The 22803-nt window shown below is 41.2% G+C and overlaps 2 protein-coding genes across 2 annotated transcripts in view; both read left to right on the forward strand.

Moving 5' to 3' along the window:
• Positions 1 to 3323: 3323 nt before the first annotated feature.
• The window catches only part of LOC134811615 (semaphorin-4A-like), a 62662-nt gene continuing 43182 nt past the window's right edge, over positions 3324 to 22803 (forward strand). The window contains exon 1 of the mRNA XM_063818591.1: positions 3324 to 3333. The gene's annotated coding sequence lies outside the window, so the exon portion shown is untranslated. The remainder of the gene's footprint in view (positions 3334 to 22803) is intronic.
• LOC134826355 (uncharacterized) lies at positions 16082 to 18199 on the forward strand. Its single transcript, XM_063838696.1, has 4 exons — positions 16082 to 16547; positions 16658 to 16781; positions 16893 to 16968; positions 17131 to 18199. Exons 1-4 carry the CDS (start codon positions 16082 to 16084, stop codon positions 17479 to 17481), a joined length of 1017 nt encoding a protein of 338 aa, XP_063694766.1. The 3' UTR covers positions 17482 to 18199.

The following is a 22803-nucleotide window of genomic DNA, read 5'->3' on the forward strand; positions in this document are numbered from 1 at the left end:
CGAACAAATGACTAGTGGAAGAAATACTTTGCAGATAACTGACACAACGGAGAAATCCAGTAAACCGATTGAATCCACAAATAAAAGCAGCGCGGGCTCTGGGTCAGGGCAGAACATGGTTGTGTCCACCACACCCGGAGTCCCGGCTAACCCATCTGAAACGACAATTACGACATCCTCCAGTTCATTAACTGGCACGTCGACACCAGAGAAGGACTCTACTTATACATCTACCAGTTCCAGTGCCCTAATGTCTAAAACCTCCGGCACCACCACCACCACCACCACGACAACAACTGTAACTACCACCACGGGGACTGGAAGTACTAAAGAGGAGGGGGACCCTCAGACCACTACTTCTTCTAATCCTAACTTCTCTACATCGTCTACTTATATAACAACCAGTCAACCGGTAAAATGCTTTTTTTTCTTTCTATAGACCAGTTCGTAGTTGGTTTTTGCTGGTACTATCTGCACCGTACTACACTGGTCATGATGCCAATAATGCATATTATGTAATGTGGATCACTAGACCATCGTGTCATTAGTAATGGACTGATCAGATTTCGCAACTTTACAAGCAGCTTCAGTCACTGAAGTTGCTTGCAAAATCCCGAAATTCGATTCAGTTGGACCAGCGTTTTGTAATGAACAACACATTCAACCCATAGAGTGTTCGATTTTTCATGATAAATAAACTTTGCTTACTTTACACACGATAATGATAACAGTGCTGTTAATTTCTGATTTCCCCAAATTTTTGAATTCGTGCAGGATGTCTTCTTTATTGTAAAAAGTTCATTTCTAAGGGTGGAGCCCCCGGAGATTTCTGAAAATGCGGTTATTTCATAGCATTTTCAGTGAAGTACGTATATATATACGTACTTCACTGAAAATGCTTCACTGAAAATGCTTCACTGAAAATGCTTCACTGAAAATGCTTCACTGAAAATGCTTTAGCCTTAGGAGCTTATATATAAGCTCCTAAATCTTCAGGATTTGCAGCACTTTTATGACTTTTTCTTTTTAATATGCGGCGCAGTTATAAAAGTTTTATTTTACTCAACTCATGTCATAGGAAGATTCGACTCTCAACAGAAAAACAGGTTCGCTAGCTGAGAACAGTTCAAATTCTATATAAAAAGAATCGCTCGTTCAAGATTCATCTTTTATAAACATAATTTTGTATTATAAAGTTATAAGAGGTATAAAAACCAATTCTCAGCAGCTCAGCTGTTCGCTCTAATCTACAGTACAATTTGGCTGCGTAACAGCGATAAGAGCTCTTCATAACAGGTCCCTCTGTCTGAATTGTGACTTCAATACCTGTTAGTGTTCTAGCTGATTCAAACCAAACAGTTTGAGATATAATCTTGCGCAAAAACATGTCATTTGGTAAGCAGGTAAGCTAAAATCTTACGCAAAGTTTGGCGCACCCCGATAATAATTATGACACCTTCTTAGTTCTTACATGACCGAAAAATGTTAAAATAATCAGGATAATTGATATAACCGGTTAAAATAAGATAACAAAACCTTACCTAGCAGTACTTGAAAAACTTAAATATATTATTTCAAAACCATGTCCTCTCCGTGGCTGTTAAGATCCTCTTCATGAGTAGATCCATATGGTGTTTGGCGATGTTCCCAACTTAAGGCCAAATTTTGTGAATACGATACAGAATTACAGCAGCATCTGACGAGAGTTAGGGTTAGGATTCTAAGGGTTGGGGTCAGAGTAGAGATTTTAGAATAGTCCCTCAGGGCCATCTAGATTCTAGAGTGCATGTTTCAGTACGTCACGTGATATGAGGAAATAAACTAGCTTGACATGATATCCAGACAGAAGGATCAATAATAAACTCCACTTGCATATCACTCACCAGTCCTACACCAACCAGCCTGACCTATTTTTGAAGTGCTCAGTAGATTTGGCAATAGAACGGGCATGATCTGAAGAGGCTCGAGAGTCGTGAGTTGTGTGTAGATTCTAGGCGATGCACTGCCCATATTGGCATTGTGTGCTATATATAATCTTATAATTGTTTGCAAGCTTTCAGTTTCAGACGAAGTGAGTAGAATTCTCTCTCCTCAAACTCCTTTAAATTTTTGTTCACGGCCGTAAGCCGTAAGGTTTTGGTGCGACAGAAGGTGTGTAAAGTTGGCAGGGATCCCTAGCTGAGAAACCTCACCGAACCTCCACGCGGTGTGGGGTGGGTGGCTCGAACGGGAGGTTCGTGTATGGGTGTTTCTAACCTATGCAAAGGATTAGGAAGGGACTAGCCATCTCTACAACAAAGGAAAGGCTCTAAGAGCCTCTAAAACGTTCACAGGCTCCCACGTCTCGTGTAACCCCAGGAACCGCAGCATAACCGCTCTTCCCACAGGCAAATAACATCTTCCGCAGGAAAGGTGTTGAGAAGACAATCGGGTAGGGTTTCAGGAAATTCAAAATACAGAAAATTTAGAAGCAACAAATTAAGAAAATTCTTTGCTCTGTTCCCTAATTTAAATTAAGTGTGTTCTTATTTTGTTGCATTAAGGTAAGTACACGCTAAGAGGAGAGAACGTTACATGATCAATGAATTGTTGATGAAATTGTAGCATTTGAAAGAAATACATCCAAATTGTAAATTCCAACCACTCGCTCTTATCTGAGGATGACACGTATATAAGGTGCACACGTGATTATCATTTTGTGATCTTTTCTAATAATATGATGCCACTGACATCATGCAAGTCGTGAAAAGTCTTTATCGCATGTTATCAGTATATAATTATCAGTATATAAGTATATAAATATACTTTTATTCGATTATAGATAGTACTTTTATTAGATTATTCCTTACGGGTGAAGCCAATTCGAGGAATATAAGCATAAGATAAATTTAAACATTGCATCACTACGGGTTTTGATTTATCTGGTGAGTTTTCTAACAAGTATATAACAAGTTCATTCGGTGAAGCAATCCTGTCAAACTTCAATTCTTCGGCAAATTTCCAGTACCACGTTCATATGCATAAAAAGGCTGGACGCGAATCGAAAAGACATATCATTATCCGTACGACGATGATTTCAACTGCGGAACATTTTCAGTTTTCTAAAACGTAATTTATTTAAAATTTACTATAATATCGATATCGTTCATGTCAGATTCAGTACCTTATCGAAGGGAAAGGAAGAGGGAATGGAAGGACAGTAGAATTTTTTGCAATTTTTGGAATTTATGCCACGGTGGGGTCATTATCAAAAACAACACATTTTTTCAAATTTTCAAGAATTTCTAGAATCGAACACCTATTTCGTACTTGGTGCTGCTGAAAAATAATTTGATAGAAGCCGCCTCTCAATTGTTAAAGACAACCAGAGTTCTTTATCCCCTATCATCTCCTCTCATTCGGTAGTAAAGGGGAAGGGATCATTTTATATGTAGTTACACGTGGAGATTCGAAACAAGTTTTAAAATTATCTTGTTTATTAGCCTTGGTTTCGTTATTTGTAAATCAGTCTAAATTCTAAACTGCACATTTTTGTTTTTGTCCAATTTATTTATTGCAAAACCTCAAAAAAAGCTGAAACGAATAAAAAGATCACGAAATGGAGTTTTCATCGTTTTGGAGAAGATTTAGCTGGAAAGCCTTTCTGGTGTTTGGAGCAATCTGTCTGCAAAGTGTCATAATTTACGGTTGCTCAGTCGTCCAATCAACCTTCTACGTAACTCATCTTGTCAACAGAGGTTTGAATATGATACTTTTTCTAAATCAAATTTCAGTTTCTAGGTCGTTTTCTTAAAATGAATGCTTCTTCCTCTATGGAATTCATGGTTATCACTTATTCATAAAATGGGATCAGAATTATTATTTCAAAAATCGTGTTAATTAACTCAAAATATTCATTTCAGGAATCCCGAACTTTCAAGTTGGCTTCATCGGAATGGTCTCTGCCATTGGTTACATTGGTAACACCTTTTATGATGTCACCAGCTACTTCCTCAGAACCAAAAAAATGTCCCTAAGAGTAACCCAGTCCATCCTAATGGCAATAGTCATAACCAACTGTCTTTGTAAGTATCTATTTGTTTTAAACTTCAAATGAGATTTACATTCTTATCGTCACATGTTATTAATTTTTTTCCCTTATACTCTTGCCGAAGGCAAAAAGATCGTAGGGAATAAGTAATCGGGTTTGGATATATGAGGTGGCCCGACGGTCCTACGATGTCGACAAAAGTCTGCTCCTTCGCAATATAGACCACTCCCCTATAAGTGTGTGTATTGGAAGGGTCTGTTATGCTGCGCGCGACGCTAGCCATGCATGTGTTAATTAATTACAGTGAAGTTCCTCCTTCGCAAAGTTATTTTCCGCAATTTTCTGGATTCATTTATTGTTGATGCGCGCGGCGCTACATTGGTCAAATAAATCGTCAATTTTCACCATGCACGAATCCCACTCATTTATTATTTTTTCCCTAGTCACACTTTTCACTCGAAAGAATTAATGGTACAAGATACAAGTACATCGTAGGGAAAATTGATCGTGCGTGGTTTAACCGCGGCGACATTCTTGTTGAAGAATATTATTTATAACCTACCTTGATAATTTTACTTGTCTGTCATTGGTATAAATTAATAACAATTATTAACGATTTCTGATTTCAGTATTGGGGATCGTCGAGATGCTCCCTGCACCAGACTACAACAAACTCTTGGCTGCTCTGCTGATACTACTGCGCACCATTCACGGCTACGTAACCTTCCTGGCCTCCAAGTTGACGGTAGAGTGCTGTAGAGCTTGGTTTCCTGACCACATTAATCTGACAGTTGGACTTGCGTGCAGTGCAAATTACTTGGGAGGTTCTCTTATAATTCTCATGGGAGGGCATGCCTACGAAGCTTTTGGCTACCAGGTTCCTTACCTGTTCACTGGCCTAGCTGTCATCCTATTCTGGGTATACAATTTTATTTGTATGCCAAGAACTTCTGAGCCTGTGTTTGTTAAAGTGAGAAATGCTGGTGGCATCATTGAAGCTCCTTGGTCCAGTGAAATTGTGTTAACTGAAGCTAGCTACAAAGGTAGGGTTCCAGAAAAGGGAGAAAAGGTATCTTCACTCCTTGGCCTCTCCTGGACGGTTGTCATCCCTCTTGCTGCAATGAGTCTTACAGTAGTGTTTGAAGGTTTCTCGGCGGCCATAACCACTCCTTACCTAAACGATATCTACGATCTACCCATTAGTCGTGGAAGCAGTTACGTGTTTGTGCAGTACATTGGATTGATGATAGGGGCTGTTAGTTCCGGCTCAATCTTGCAACTAGGATGGTTTTCTGCTAGCAAAATCATGGCAGCAGGGTCCTGTTTCTGTGTTGTAGGCGTGATGCTTATCTTCCCGGGGGAGAGCATTAAGTTTCTGTACGATGGAGTTCCACAGGTAGCCTATTTTGGGTTATTCCTCCAAGGGTACGGAAGCCAACTAATTGGGGTTGCCACTCTTCCAGCAGTCGAGGAGATCCACACAGTATTAGGCGGAAGACCTTACACAAGCAACAACAAGTCGACCGCTGCAACTCTGTGGCTTTGTGCCTGGATGAGCTTTGCTTATGGAGGACACTTGGTTGCCCTGATAGTGATGGGTACCATGACCTATAGTCAAGGAGGCTGGATGTTGGCAGGATTCAGTGTAGTGTCTCTTATAGTGTGCATTTCTCAGGATATTGTCATCTGGAGATCTAAAGTTGCATCAAGGCGAACCGAATTTGAACCAAGTTTGGTAAAGGTCAACAAACTTTCATGCATACAGTCGGGAGAGGATGAAAAAGGAGCTGTGTGAGTATAAGAGAGCCTGATTAGGCTAAATTCAAACTAAAGGACTCGTTTAATGGACTCCGACACATGATCTGCAGTTCAAAAGTGACTTTGTGACCGAGTGTGTTAAACTCAGCTATGATTATTTATTTACTAGTGTAACCTGTGTCTACGGCAGGGACTTCACTATCGCAGTGGAAATGCAAAAATATAAACCCGCCTCTTATATTTGAAAACACGTATAACATTGTCGTATGAAAGTATGAACTTTCTCTACAGTCCAAACTTCCAAACAGAGTGCAATCCCCCCTAATGAGCTTATATAGTATTATCTTGTGGCTAACCTAATTTTGATTCATGTACCAACGCTACATAATATGCAGCAATGGGAGAGAGAGAGAGAGCGAGGAGGGAGAAAAAGAGAGTCATTTTATGTCACATTTGTGGTACAAAACCATCAATTAAACCACTTAAACCACCGACCAATTTGAAAAACCTTATTCATTTGGCTTCGTCAGAGTTTCTTGAAACTATACCGAAAAATCAGTCCCGTAACTTTTACCGTTTTCTTGATTAAGCCGCTCGGAAATTACACGCGCACAGACAGACAGACACACATTATGAGATTATTGTTTAAGATTTGAGTTAAGTGTTGAAACATGTAACGATTAATTTATTAACATTTAATTACGTAGCAATATTTTATGGTGAAAGTATTTTACCGTAGTCTTAGCAGATGGATTTTGAGAAAGACTGACAGTGACTGTATTTCTTTAACTTATATCAAAGTAAACACTAAACGAAATATTGATTAAATTGACTTTTATCATTCGGTAAAATTTGAATTGGGGAGAACATCTCTTATATATTTCTTTTACGGCGATGATCCGAGAATTTTGACAAATTATTACGATTTGTGGTTAAAACTTTCGCCATTTTTTGAGATATTTCAAAACATGGTTAATGAAAATTACGATAACTTACGATAACCGCCAAGGGGTTTTCAACAATCAAATTAATTGTGTTTCTAATCAATCAAATTGATTGTTGGGTTAACTTCTCTGGGTTAACTTGTGGTCAGAGTTTAACGATTCATGATAAGTCGCTACCTCTTTTCAAAACCTGTTTTGAGAATGAATTGAAATGTTGTATGCCTGAAAATGACCCAATCACGAGCTTTACAAACTGAGTTTAACTATGTCAATAAATTATCAAATTCTATCCAAGTTTTTTATATCACCTCCTCTGTATAGTGTATTGGCTAGTTCGTTGACTACGCTGGTTGCTGATGTTAAATTTAAAATGTATTTAACTCTAGTCAAATTCAATCTCATTATCTTCCAAAAATCTAACCCAACCACTGCTGACTTTTTAGTGTTAAGGTAAATATATAGTGGTAAGCAGAAAATAGAAAATTGTAAAAATGTCACCTACTGTCGACTGTAATAATATAAAAACTGATATTAAAAACACCAATCAATAATCATGTTATTAAAATATCAAGCTAAATCCATTCTTATAGTCAAGTGGTGATCACTAATTATGAAACGAGCCTGATCATTAACTATAACCTTTTAATGACTAAAAGGCATTCCGTAAAATTTGTAGATCATGCAATCTGCTCGACATACACCAATCTGGACATACGACCAAACTGAAATGGTTCAGTTTGGTCGTTCCGTAGAGTGTGTTTAATTGAAACACCTGACAAGCTGCTTCATTAGATTCGTTACTTACTACAAACGTTGCCCCCCCCCCTGTAGATAGTAGATACTGACATGAATTTACTTGTTTTTGTTTTGGTATCTCATAGTATAACGCTATAACAGTCACCTTATGAGCTAGCCTTTATAGCGTTGATCAGAACGATCACGTATGCATTGCAGTACAAAGGTGCAAAACTTAACAATATAATTTATTGTGGAAGTTTTTAATAACATTATTTCAGCAAGCACAACATTATACCAAACTACGGAGACTAAATACTACACTAAAAGTAGCAACAATGCCACCGAGTTTCCGACCGAACCAGTAGAGACTGAAACTGAGGCGTGGGCAGTGCTCAAAAGTCAAGAGTATGAGTGAGTTATCAGTTCTGCAGTTTTAGTCAATATTTTGATGCAGCAATTCAGTGTATAAAACACTAAAACAGATTGGGGTTTCTGTTTGAATTGTAGCACAGAAAAACAAATTAAACGTAATCCATGTCGCCAGGTTTAAAGTAATGAAAGGGAAGCTGAAGGACGATAAGAAGGAGTGTAAGAACCAGTATGGTGTAGTGATCAAAGTCCTTAACCCTGACTCTGATGGCTATAGAGGCTATGTAAGTGAATAACATTCGCATTTCTTGAATAATATGGTTTATTATATCATTGGAATATAGATCATCTTTGTAGTTTGATTTACATAAATTTATTTTAAATTATCGCTCGATATTGCAGTATTGTTCGTGATTTGTTAAGCTTGTTCCTTACTTTCTTAATAAATGAACCCCCAGTCGCTCATGTGTTTCAAATACAAAGACCTTGAAAAAAGCGACGTTCTGCCCGGTGACGGTGTCCTTACCGTCAGAATTGAAAAACTTAAGGTAATACCGGGAAACGTTCCTACCCACAGTAAAAAATATAGTAATTCTGTATTGCTTATTTTACTTCTTTAGGAGCAAAAAAAGAAATCGGAGAGCCGAACTAGCAGAATCATCCATACGCAAAATGTAACCATTCGATTAAATATTTCTCACTACTTATCAGTCTTAACCTCCCGATCTACTCATTAATTCCCATGAAGAATATGCCTGAATTCTTCAGACTCAAATTATTTTCAAACTAATATCATCTAATCATAATCGGTCATGTCAAACACCTTAGTAAGATTTATGCTCCACAGTACTTATACGGGACATTAGGAACCAGGATATTTACTCCAACTTATTGGAACTCAGGATACTGTAGTATACCCACTTGTATTGACTTAATAAACTGTCAGTGTATTAGATTAAGCAACTTGGCAGGGTCAATTAAATTCCTGTAAATGATTATTTCGAATATACATGTATAAATTTAATTTTGTAGATGAGTTCATTATCAAAAAGTATTGAAACATAAATTTGATTCAAAATTATTATCTGTAAGTAACAGTCTTAGAACTGCTAAGAATCAATAAGTTTGCAAATTCGAGTTTTGTTCATATTTGTGAACCCCATTATTTTCTAAAATGATTTTGGAACAGAGCAAAATTCTAACAAAGTTAATGTTGTGAACAATGATTACAGTAAATTATTTGTAAGCTTTATGAACTAATGGAACTAGATTTTGTTTATAAAAAAATTTATTGTTTTTTAAAATCAGGACATTATTTTTGAAACACCCTGTATATAGAGATATAGGCACAGTTGGGGCACGCAATTAAAATTCCTGGGGCAAAAAGTTACTTAGGCTAGGGTAATGCAGTGTATTGTAGAATGTAGTTTGTAGAATGTAGTTTGTAAAATTTAGTTTGTAGAATGTAGTTTGTAGAATGTAGTTTGTAGAATTTAGTTTGTAGAATGTAGTTTGTAGAATGTAGTTTGTAGAATGTAGTTTGTAGAATGTAGTTTGTAGAATGTAGTTTGTAGAATGTAGTTTGTAGAATGTAGTTTGTAGAAGGTAGTTTGTAGAAGGTAGTTTGTAGAAGGTAGTTTGTAGAATGTAGTTTGTAGAATGTAGTTTGTAGAATGTAGTTTGTAGAATGTAGTTTGTAAAATTTAGTTTGTAGAATGTAGTTTGTAGAATGTAGTTTGTAAAATTTAGTTTGTAGTATGTAGTTTGTAGAATGTAGTTTGTAGAATGTAGTTTGTAGAATGTAGTTTGTAGAATGTAGTTTGTAGAATGTAGTTTGTAGAATTTAGTTTGTAAATTTAGTTTGTAGAATGTAGTTTGTAGAATCTTGTTGGAGGGTCAGATGACGTTTCTATGTTTTGATGTTATAGCTTAACTGAGGCGACCTTGTAGTGCGGTTTGGTAGCACATTAACTTAAAATACGAACAACAGGAAGAACGGACCTTTTGAAGTTCTGTACATGGAGGACACGCCCATGTTGGTCGACTACGTCAGTCAGATTGGAGTTATGATCGTGATCATGGATGATATGGTCATTCCGGGCAAGTTGATCAAACCTGTTCTGCAAAATATTATGCACGATATTTTTAAGGTGAGCTAAAGATGACATTACATGTATATCTCAAATGTTATCGAATGTTATCCGTATTCGTTCCCCATTTGGTACATTTATATGAGCCGTTTTCCTTCAACCCCCAAGAGAAATTAAACAATTACAAGTTCTTTCCATTGGCCTAACTTCATTAATTCCTGACACATTGTGTCAGGAACTTCACCTCCCCCCAGAGCTCACCCCCGTATTGTAGCTAACTCCTTCACCTCCCCCCAGAGCTCTCCCCCGTATTGTAGCTAACTCCTTCACCTCCCCCCAGAGCTCACCCCCGTATTGTAGCTAACTCCTTCACCTCCCCCCAGAGCTCACCCCCGTATTGTAGCTAACTCCTTCACCTCCCCCAGAGCTCACCCCCGTATTGTACCTAACTCCTTCACCTCCCCCCAGAGCTCACCCCCGTACTGTAGCTAACTCCTTCACCTCCCCCCAGAGCTCACCCCCGTATTGTAGCTAACTCCTTCACCTCCCCCCAGAGCTCACCCCCGTATTGTAGCTAACTCCTTCACCTCCCCCAGAGCTCACCCCCGTATTGTAGCTAACTCCTTCACCTCCCCCCAGAGCTCACCCCCGTATTGTAGCTAACTCCTTCACCTCCCCCAGAACTCACCCCCGTATTGTACCTAACTCCTTCACCTCCCCCCAGAGCTCACCCCAGTATTGTAGCTAACTCATTCACCTCCCCCCAGAGCTCACCCCCGTATTGTAGCTAACTCCTTCACCTCCCCCCAGAGCTCACCCCCGTATTGTAGCTAACTCCTTCACCTCCCCCCAGAGCTCACCCCCGTATTGTAGCTAACTCCTTCACCTCCCCCCAGAGCTCACCCCCGTATTGTAGCTAACTCCTTCACCTCCCCCCAGAGCTCACCCCCGTATTGTAGCTAACTCCTTCACCTCCCCCCAGAGCTCACCCCCGTATTGTAGCTAACTCCTTCACCTCCCCCCAGAGCTCTCCCCCGTATTGTAGCTAACTCCTTCACCTCCCCCCAGAGCTCACCCCCGTATTGTAGCTAACTCCTTCACCTCCCCCCAGAGCTCACCCCCGTATTGTAGCTAACTCCTTCACCTCCCCCAGAGCTCACCCCCGTATTGTACCTAACTCCTTCACCTCCCCCCAGAGCTCACCCCCGTACTGTAGCTAACTCCTTCACCTCCCCCCAGAGCTCACCCCCGTATTGTAGCTAACTCCTTCACCTCCCCCCAGAGCTCACCCCCGTATTGTAGCTAACTCCTTCACCTCCCCCAGAGCTCACCCCCGTATTGTAGCTAACTCCTTCACCTCCCCCAGAGCTCACCCCCGTATTGTAGCTAACTCCTTCACCTCCCCCCAGAGCTCACCCCCGTATTGTAGCTAACTCCTTCACCTCCCCCCAGAGCTCACCCCCGTATTGTAGCTAACTCCTTCACCTCCCCCAGAGCTCACCCCCGTATTGTAGCTAACTCCTTCACCTCCCCCCAGAGCTCACCCCCGTATTGTAGCTTACTCATTCACCTCCCCCCAGAGCTCACCCCCGTATTGTAGCTAACTCCTTCACCTCCCCCCAGAGCTCACCCCCGTATTGTAGCTAACTCCTTCACCTCCCCCAGAACTCACCCCCGTATTGTACCTAACTCCTTCACCTCCCCCCAGAGCTCACCCCAGTATTGTAGCTAACTCATTCACCTCCCCCCAGAGCTCACCCCCGTATTGTAGCTAACTCCTTCACCTCCCCCCAGAGCTCACCCCCGTATTGTAGCTAACTCCTTCACCTCCCCCCAGAGCTCACCCCCGTATTGTAGCTAACTCCTTCACCTCCCCCCAGAGCTCACCCCCGTATTGTAGCTAACTCCTTCACCTCCCCCCAGAGCTCACCCCCGTATTGTAGCTAACTCCTTCACCTCCCCCCAGAGCTCACCCCCGTATTGTAGCTAACTCCTTCACCTCCCCCCAGAGCTCACCCCCGTATTGTAGCTAACTCCTTCACCTCCCCCCAGAGCTCACCCCCGTATTGTAGCTAACTCCTTCACCTCCCCCCAGAGCTCACCCCCGTATTGTAGCTAACTCCTTCACCTCCCCCCAGAGCTCACCCCGTATTGTAGCTAACTCCTTCACCTCCCCCCAGAGCTCACCCCGTATTGTAGCTAACTCCTTCACCTCCCCCCAGAGCTCACCCCCGTATTGTAGCTAACTCCTTCACCTCCCCCAGAGCTCACCCCCGTATTGTAGCTAACTCCTTCACCTCCCCCCAGAGCTCACCCCCGTATTGTAGCTAACTCCTTCACCTCCCCCCAGAGCTCACCCCCGTATTGTAGCTAACTCCTTCACCTCCCCCAGAGCTCACCCCCGTATTGTAGCTAACTCCTTCACCTCCCCCCAGAGCTCACCCCCGTATTGTAGCTAACTCCTTCACCTCCCCCCAGAACTCACCCCCGTATGGGTACGGGATGGAATATTACCTCTACATTGGTATCCCTGACATGTACATGTCAACCCTAGTGTGGAGTCACAACGAGTTCCTGGCTAGTATACTGGCGTGTATAACACTCGGCTCTATTATTCTCATGGTCATGGTGTCTGCTCTTATTGCTGGAGTGCGGAGTGGAGGGGTAAGAGTATTTCGGTTATGTTGAGAGGAGTTATCATGGTGACTACTTTAAAGATAATACCATTACCAGTATCAGCAGTCAGCACGATACATGGTTATATGTATTATTTTATCAAAGAAGACTAAATCTATTGATCCCATAACTCCCACTTCATAGATACGCAACTAACACTATAGTTACAGTATATGTGTAACTTGGTGCCTGCCTGAGTTCCTGCAATCTAATAGTTTGTTGTACAGGAGGACGAGTCCTCTGAGAACGAGGACGACTCCAACACCGACATTAACGACGAGTCTCTGTATCACGACGACTCTAACAGACCTGCTGAGATTCAGGAAACAGACCTTAAACTGGTCGACGATGTTCCACAAAAACAGGTTCAAGTTTTCTTAGTTTGGAATGAAATTTGCTGCTCAAAATTTGGAGGTTACATCATGCATAACTTATAAATAATATCTAATTATGACATTTGAATCAACATTATATTCATATGACTGATTTAAATAAAATTAAACACGGTATACTGAGGCAATAGATGATTCATCGATAAGTTGACAAGTTTAAATTCTAAGAAATGCATTACAATATTTCAATTACCCGTTTAATAGTTACAATGTTCCTAGGGTGAAAATAACTTGGACTCTGGTGAGATAGAGGGGTGTTGTTGCGACATCACACCAGACAAGGCTGATGTTATCGTGAACAAGTTCAATATCACCGCTACTGGGGAGGAGGAAGCTAGTGAGTTATTATTTCACAGTATACAGGAAGGTGTGGAGGAAAGGGAGGGAGTGGAGGAAATGGAGGAGGGGTGGAGGAAAAGGAGGAAAGGGGAGGGTGTGGACGGAAGGGAGGAGGGGTCACATATTCTGATTTAAGGGCACACTGAAGGTTAAAATATGGACAGACACGTCTGAATATACAAATGAAGCATATATCACTGGCCGGGTGGTGTAGTGGTAACACGATTGCCTCCCAAGCAGAAATCCCGGTTTCGAATTCGGTCGGCTGCAAGTCGGCCAGTTGCCAAGCTGTGATTTGGTACAGCTTCGGCTGGTGATACACAGTACAGACTCCCTTGCTCGTAGGACTAGCCCCCCTACAGCTAGTATACTAGTATAGTGCCTTGGCACCGAGTGGCTTAGGGTTAATGAACAGGAGATAAGCACCTCAGGCCATACCAACACTGGGAGTGTCCTAGCCTTGTATCTATAACTAACATCCACATTCAACAACCAGGGACTGAAGCAGAGGCAGCAAACACGCCAGCGAGCACCAACTTAGACCAAGAGGAGCATAAGAACACGGGAAGCAAGAAGAAGTGCGAGCTGGATGAGAAGGCTGGTGAGGGGGAGGAGATGAAAGAGGAGGATCCTGACAGCTGCTCTGAAACTGACAACACCAAGAAGGAGGGTGTGGTGGAGGGAGAGGAGGTGAAGATCGTTAACAGAGACAACGGAGAGAAGACGGGAGATAAGGAAGATGTGGCTGCTGATGAAGAGAAGGAGAAGGAGAAGGAGGAGGTAAAAGAGCTCAATAATTAGACAGTGTTAGCAGGGTTCAGCAATGTGCGTAAAACACTGGGCCTGGGGCGGAGATTGAATTTCACATTACTGACACACAGCGAGATCTGTTAAAAACCCTCGCCAATTCTGTTTTTAGAGGTCTTTAGAGTATTGAAACGTTTCTTCACCGATCGGTCTAAGCAGCGAAACACGATATCAATATACCACCCTCGAGATCTGATAGCTCAAGCTGATCTACCCCAGTATTTTCCGCCTGTTGACACATTTGTTCCGCTGATTTTCTCTGCTGGTTACCCTGTGCATTAGCTTTTTAATTTGTTGTGAGTTTATGATTCTGCAGTCTGCACACTAGTCTAGTATCATGATCTACTCCAGATTCGATAGGTTTAAGATGATTGGTTCCAGAAATGCCGATGCTTTGCTGTTTTTCCGCTTGCTACTTTTTCATTTTGCTTGTTCGATCTTACCACATGTTTATGTTACAGTCTCTTTTGTTGAACTTAGCACGTATAAAATTGAACAGAATTGTTCGCTTTGTCTATTATTAACTTTTTAGCTTTACTGATATATAAAAAGAATGTGTTTCATTGATACTGATTGGGCCGACTTATCTTGTGGTTGTATTTTAAAATCTGATCACGTCCAACAACATAATTTAGTGTAAAAGTCTGTGACTCTAACGATGTGCCCCCTGACAAAACAACCAGTTACGTTATGCATATCACAAATAATAGTGAATACTCAGAATCTCAATATTTAAATAGAGTCATTAAATCATATCTACTGTTAAACTTGCTTGCCAGTGCACACTTGTCAGCTCCAATAGCTACTTAAACTCACTCATTTACTTTCATTTCTTGTGTCATTTCGTTTATCACAAGTTTTTAACAAAAGTTGACATCAAGTGTGACCTCTTGAAGAGAGAGGTGGCCAATAGTCTCTCAGCACAGATCTAGTGGCCTGATCACGTGGGCTGATCACCTGATCACGTGGGCTGATCACCTGGTCACGTGGGCTCGGCTACAATCCCCCGTGATCACACTTCCTCGTTATTTCGCCGCTCCTCAAAACCGCGGAGTTGTTCGTGAGAACTGGCAGGTATCCAGTGCCGGCCATCTGTTTTAGAGTTCACAGTATTTGATCGCCCAACGCGGCTATGTTCAAGTTTGCCAATTAATTACAACGACAGAACAGTACAGTGCGGTATATACTGTATAATATAGCGAGATAGTAAGCGAGACCTCTAGGGAAGGTGGGACCCCCTTCAAGGAAACACGCCAAGTAACAAAGTGTATTTTATCCATCTTACTTCTCAGTTTTGCTAGCGACGAATGCTAGAAATATTATTGTCTCATCATTATCAGTGGTCCATATTCCAAAACTTAGACTTAGAGTTAGCTACTTGCCAGTTCCGTTGAATTATCTTGAATATTACTCTTTTGTCGGTTGTCGGTACCATTCTTGATGTCCACGTTACTTGTTTTCTCTTCTGATTGAATTGCATATTTAATGATTGAGATTGGTCGGTACTGTTGTGTCCGTGCATATCAACTTTCGTACTTTAGTGTGGTATTAAGTCAAGGTCCTTCAATTACTAATGAACGGTATTTTCTCCAGAACTGCTATTTAATGCCGCAAAGTAATCCAATTTAAAGATCTTTATCAGTAGCTCTGCCTGATCCATCCTTTCATTTGTAGGTGGTTTCCATTATCACTCTGGCTATTCTTTCAAAATGAAATAGGAAACGATCGAACCAGATATTTCTTGACGAACCCGTACAGAAAAATAACCGTACCAGACAGATTTTGCATGACCTGAATCTGACAGAACTAATAAATAATTGCCGGTATTGGATATTTCAGGCAGTGGATAATCGTTTTGAGAAACTTGACATTTATTCTCGATTTATCATTTCAAATAACATATAATATCTGAAATCTGGCATGCTCAGGTGACAAGAGATGCTTTATGAAACGCTAGATGGTATCGTTAAAACAGCGGGCCTACCTACCGAGCCTCCTGAAAATGGGACAAGAGTTCGAGCTAAAAGCATCAGCTTTCTTCCGAACGCTGAACCCAAACTTCGGAGGAGATATTCCAGACCGCTGGACTTTCAGTTCGACGACTGTCAAATTTTCACAATAAACGAAACCCCAGATCTATCAGTCACCAAACCCAAACAAAAATCAGAACCAAACCCTCCTCCCAGTAAGCCGGAAACGAAGTCAGATACCACCACTTTTACGGAAAAGCTAAAGTCTGGGAAGAGGAGAAGCAGCAGATTGGGTAATAAGGTTCCTGATATCTCAAACTTTCCTCTTTTGGTGACATCACCGGACGAGATCGTGGCTGCCACTAGACGGAAGTACAGTAGGGCAAAATCTGCTCCCAACCTTAAAGTCGAGCAGAGATCTGACTCCAAGACTGGTTTGTTACTAAAAATAAGGTTATTTTGATTTTGAGAAATCTCTCCTGATGGTTGGATTTTGAATTTAGTTTGGTACATTTTTATTTTTGACGGCTGTTATTGATTTCAGAAAACTCCAGTGGCAGTACTGAGAATGTGGCGGATAGTGAGAAATCTCTAAGTAAAAATAAAATAAGAGTTAAGAAAACAAATGGCTCTACCTCAACGACAGATTCACCGACAAACTTGCTCAGGTTTTTATTGTAACATTTTGCTTCATTGCCGTCCGGCAGCATTACGTATTAGAAATATTCTTCGCCATTGGCATTTGTATAAAATCTACTTAAATTGTTTAAAATCTTCAGTTTGACAGCCCGGACGCACCAAGTTGCTGACAGTGCTAATTTCCGAGAACAGCGACAGTTAGAACGACAACTTAAGGTCAGCTGTACGAATGATATTCATGAACTTTCATACTATTAAAGTTATTGTTGATATCAAGAGTGATTGTAATAATTGAAATTTTGCTATATTCTTGATTAGATGTTGTATCCTACTCTATATTCAGACTCTTAGCCCTGTTGATATTTTTCCTCCTTCCAGGGAATACAAAGTTTACAAAGAATGAACATCAGCAGTATTAACAAAGAAAAGTTGTTCATCCTCCAAAAGTCGAAGGCTCTATCGTCGATGCTGTACCCAGACGTGTTCACGGGTAAGAAGCCGAAGTGCACGCGTAAAGGGAAGTGTTTTGGCACGGGTAACGCTGATACAGGAGAGGATATTGACTCCGGGACCTACTTGTGTGACCCGTCTGATGGCACGTCTCCGTACGCAGATCCGATCAGCCCTAAGAAAAGAGAAGCGAGTAAAGCGTGGAATAACGCAATTCATATGGCGCTCAAAAACAATCCTGGGTGTAAATCTAGCGCCACTGGCCTGCGTAGACGTTAAAAAGTTTCAAGACTCAAAAAGGTCACATCATGATCAACAACATCGAAACTGAATACTTAACAACCTGCTATCACCTTGAGTCAGCTGCAATGCTCATAAGGTAATGGTCAAAGGTTTTTATTTTTCTGTGCTCCGATCACCGATGTCTCAACAACTATCCTTATTGTAATTGTTTTGTTTTTTTAATTTTGGGATATCTGAAAAATCTAATACATATAATTATTTTTGTGTTAATAGATGTATCAACCCGGGATTTCGAGATAAGAACTTCAATAATTATATAGCAGTGTATTTGCTGGTAATTGTACTTGCAATCCTCAATTAAGTTAGCTGAAGCAGTCTTATTCTCCTAAGCACTGCAGCTTATATTTAGACTTTATCGTCCTACGCAGTTTTCAAGTTTAAACTTTTAACTTGAACTATTTATAGCCATTATCATCACGCTGAGCTTTCATTGTAAAGCTACAATCAATATGTGTTTGAAAATTATTTTAAGATTCGGATGCTGTCCTTTGTTTAATTTGACATTTATTTTAAACAAAATTCTTCAAACGGATACACTTTTTTTGCGAATGTTTTCGTGAATTAATTTCATGGCATGTGATTGTTGAATGTTGATGCTCAGAGATTGTTTAAATATTTTTTCGAGCAGTTCTAAATTTTGGAAATGTATGAAGATAAAACGACTATGACATAACTATATTATTTCGGTTCATCAATATATTATGTTATATTTATTGTGTATTGTGTCATCAACTTCAAGGACAAAAGAAAATCACGAATATTTTGGCCAAAAAAAGCCAAACTAGGCGAAAATCTCGCATGGAAAGATAATGTATTTGCACGAATAGAATTATGAATTAGGCCTAGGGGTAGACTGGTTCGTACGGTAATGGCTTGCTAATCGGTTTGTGTGTTGTGTGTACGACAATAAAGCACTAGAGGTGGCTTCGTAGAGGTTGCGGCATGTTGCCAGCATTATGGCATGTATACGTTTTTCACTATCACTATCATGTTCGTACAAATATTTCCTTTACCCTGGCCCTCATGAGTTTTTGTCCATATTATGTTCGCAAAGGTATGTTTGATACATGTTTCGTATCGCGAAAAGTGGCATGCAACGTATGTCAATAAAAGCCGTATTTTATTGGCGCAGTTTATATTTCCCGCGAAATCACATGAGCTGCACTCCCCAAATTGCGTGCATTGTATGTTGTAGTAGTAGTACTACTAGTAACTTCCCAGGAAACCCTACCTAAGAGTCTATTTCCAAAAGTAAAATAGATAATGTTTGTATTGAGCAAAATGCTCGTCTCGTAAAATGCAAACATGAAGTTATATAAAACTAAAAGCTTTGTGAAAGTCGTAAGTTTGGATCAACGAACCATGCATACTTTGCGTAAACTGCTAGCCGGACCGCCGAAGCCCCTTGATATTTCTTTAATTATCTGTATAGTAATACCTCAAAAACAACTAGCTAGCTGGAGGTCAACCATATATACAGATCTAATGAAAGTCTAGTTTCAAAAGATAGTAACTTTACGGGTGATACTTGTAAAATATTTGTTCCAAATTCCTGCAAGACTGTCGACGGACGCGAGTCCAACTCGGCGCGCGCGTCTTGGACGGCAGTCCGATCCGAGTCGTAGGTTATAAACCTACAAATAGTAAATTGTGGTCAATTTAAGGTTAATATAAGTTTCTATAGTCCAATATAACCTACGCCCATTTTTAAAACTTTCACTTTCATAATTTAAGAAATTTCAATTTCACTTTAACATTTAAACACTTTGGCTTTAAAAATGAAAAAGGGTAAGTCGTCAACAATTAAATCAAATTTTGATTTCATAATATCATACGAAAGGCGGTAAGAATTTAAATTTTTCAAACATGCGCCACGATATTGTGGCCGTTAAAGTTCAATTTTCATCTCCGCTCCAAAATAAACTTTTAAAATTTCATAGTCTACTAGTCATACTTTTTCTATCAATACAAAATAAGCTTATCGAAAAATTCTTTGTCCATTGTTGTTGCGTCCTGATAGTCGCAGCAACCCTGTTACTACCCTTTTAGTTCGTAGGAAAACTTAAACCCCTTTTCAGGTTAGCACCTTCAACTGTAGGACTCTCAACCCTGTATCACGTATAGTAAACGGGAGTTAGCTCACTCAGCCTTCATGCATCATAATGATTTTATCTCCTTGCAAGAGCATCGCCAACACCACAAAGAATCCCTAAGAATTGAAAACATCTTATCATATCAGCTCATCACTGCTTCTGCTACGAAGCCTGCTATGACCGGCTGGAGAAAACTAACCCTGAGCACAGGCATCGCAGTTCCTGGCACATCATCAGACAACTAACATCCTCCGACACCGTGCCATACTGCAAAGTGCCAGAAGAACGGCTCATCATCTGGTTCGAGCACTTCAAGTCCCTTCTAGGCACAGAACATACTCCACCTGACCTCACTCTCCCCTTCTTCAACCAGAGAGTCTCTGACACCCTGCCCATGCCCATCAGCTGCTCATCCTTTAGCATGTCAGAACTCGACACGGTTCTGAAGTCCGCCAAGTTCTCAAAGTCACCCGGTCTAGATATCATCCCTCTCTCAGTCTGGAAGCTTCACCAGCTACGTGAAAACCTCCTCGGATTCTGTAACAAAGCACTCATGGATGGTGTGATCCCTCAAGCCGCCTCTATCATTCCCATCCCCAAAAAGGGTGATCTTACTAATCCAGGAAACTACCGTGGCATTTCACTGGCGCCGGTTGCAGCGAAAGTTTTTAACAAGCTCATCCTCAACCGGATCTACCCATTCATTGATCCCCTCTTGCGACCAAACCAAAATGGTTTCCGTAGAGGAAGATCCACACTCCCACAGGTCCTGTCGTATACTCGAGAAATGCAAGATCGGAAATCGCTCAGCCGCAATTTTGTTTGTCGATTTTTCGAAAGCATTCGACAGCATTAACCGGGATGCCCTTTTACACATCCTCTCCCTCTACGGTATCCCTGTTCCACTAGTAGATGCTAATGCTATCAGGCTACTTTATGACTCATCGTTTTCTCGTGTCCAGACCATCGACGGCCTTACTGACTTTTTAGGACACTTATTGGAGTTCTTCAAGGCCGGGGACACTCTAGCACCCTTTCTCTTCATCATCGTCCTTGACTATGTCCTCAGAAGCTGCATGGCTGAAGAATTCGGTCTTACCATCGTGCCTAGGAAAAGTCGAAGAGTGCATGCGGTCAAAATCACAGAACTTGACTTTGCTGATGATTTGGCCTTAATTTCAGACACCATAGAGCAAGTCCAACTTCTGCTGACAGACCTTGAAAATGCGGCCGCACAAGTTGGTCTTGCTACGAATGCTTCTAAGACCGAGTTCATGACCATCAACATCCCTGACACTGTCGACCTACATTCCATCTCAGGCCGCCAAATTAAACTGGTTGATGACTTTAAATACCTCGGCTCTTTCATTGTGGACAGTAGAAAAGATTTCAACACAAGGAAAGGAATGGCCTGGTCAGCCTGTATTGTGTATTAAACTGCAAAAACTCTGGTCCTCTGGCATTTCCGAACAACTGAAAGTCAAGTTCTTTAGAGCCTGTGTCGAACCAGTGCTGCTCTATCACTATGGATCAGAGACAGGGACCATCAACAAGCAGTTCGAGAAGCGCCTCAACGGATGCTACACCCGTCTTTTAATGAAAGCCAAGAACATCTCGTGGAAGAAGCATCCAACCCTCAAGCCGATCTATGGCAACCTTCCATCTATTGCCTCAGTGGTTGCGTCAAGGCGTTCCAGATTTACTGAGCATTGCAATTTGCATGAGAGCTTCGGACCAAGTTATCTCCTTTATCCTCCCCTGGCGACTTGCCCAGTCCGGCCGTGGAAGGAGACCACTCACCTTCCTGGACGTAGTAGCTCGAGACACTGGGCTCCAGTTGAACGACCTTCGAACTGTTATGTGCGATCGAGACGTGTGGAGGCAGACAGTGAATGGGATTTCAAATGAGGATCGCCCAAAGTAAAGTAAGTATTGTTAATCATTAATGGACTAGCCCGGCGCGCGCTACTTCGTAGCACTTGTCTCGGAAAAAAGCAGCGCGCGCTACCTCGAAGAAATTTAGACGAGTAGCATCTGTTAAAAAATTCTCCTCCAGTTTCCCATTTTCATCGTGGTTTCTTTTTTTGCCGCTGTTCTGCAGAACTCTCGACTTTAAACTTTTAATTCTTTTCTCCCGCTCTCGGCTAGCCAGCGCGCTATAGAGCTCCCGGCTTTCAGCTCCCGGCGCGGCTCATGAGTTTCATTGTAGGTTTATAAGTTGAAACAAAATTTTACAAGTATCACCCGTTAAGAATTTCAGCTCCCATAGCTCTCAGCTCTCGGCTTTCGGCGCGGCTCTCGCTCGATCTCGCCTCGCTGAGCGAAAATCGATGCACAATGACGAATGACTAATGAATTTCATCAAATTACGCGACACGGACTTTTACACTTTATATAAAAGCCTTGCAGCGCGATGCGTTACTGTGCCGCGCCGCGCATTCAATTATGCTTCTCGCAACGACAGGTCGGCGAAATGCGCTACTGTGCCTCGCCTTGTATCACGCGGTGACCCTCATTGTCGCTTTACAAACCCCTGTAGAGTTTCGATGATACAGAGGGAGCCGCGCGGCGGGTCATACAACGTATGACAAGCCTCGCCAACCCTGCGATGAATTGACATCGTCAATTAATAAAACCCGTGCGTCATAAAGTAGGCGAAACTCACTAACGAAACTCACTAATGATCATTCCAAAATAATCATTCCATAAAAACAAAAAAGGTATGACAAATTGGATATTGTGAAAAAGCTCACATTTTGAAAAAAACTATGGTACACCATACACAAATTTTTAAAATCTGAACAAGTTTTATTTTATCGTGCGCCTCGCCACCTTTTATGTCCTAGGGTAAGAGTTGGGGTCAGGATTAAGGTTAGGGTTAAGATTAGGGTTTGGATTAGGCAATCAAAGTAACGCGTGGTGTTATTTGAAGTGGGATAGATCGACATGGGCTCGCTATATATAGTGGCGGCGCCCATTATTTAATGTGCGAAAAATTATACCATGGTTTATAAATAACTTTGCATGCTACCATTCAGCTTGACTGAAAAAATGTTTATGTTACTGAGCGCCTCTAAGCATGTCTAGTCATTCTGTATAGTCATCTTGCCATATAAGTTTATAAACATTAATCAATAATCATGGGTCCCCAGGTAAACAAATCGTAATATAATAAATGAGTCATGATATGATGACATAACTATTT

Source organism: Bolinopsis microptera, chromosome 2 (genome assembly GCF_026151205.1).
Source record: "Bolinopsis microptera isolate Bmic1 chromosome 2, MBARI_Bmic_1.0, whole genome shotgun sequence".
In the NCBI taxonomy this organism is placed as follows: Eukaryota; Metazoa; Ctenophora; class Tentaculata; order Lobata; family Bolinopsidae; genus Bolinopsis; species Bolinopsis microptera.

What these genes read in the sequence shown, in the direction of transcription:
- LOC134826355 (XM_063838696.1), top strand. Translation starts at nt 16,082, where the DNA reads ATGCTTTATGAAACGCTAGATGGTATCGTTAAAACAGCGGGCCTACCT. An exon ending in TCACCGACAAACTTGCTCAG is followed by an intron (nt 16,782 to 16,892) that starts GTTTTTATTGTA and finishes TAAAATCTTCAG; the next exon opens with TTTGACAGCCCGGACGCACC. An exon ending in AGTTAGAACGACAACTTAAG is followed by an intron (nt 16,969 to 17,130) that starts GTCAGCTGTACG and finishes TCCTCCTTCCAG; the next exon opens with GGAATACAAAGTTTACAAAG.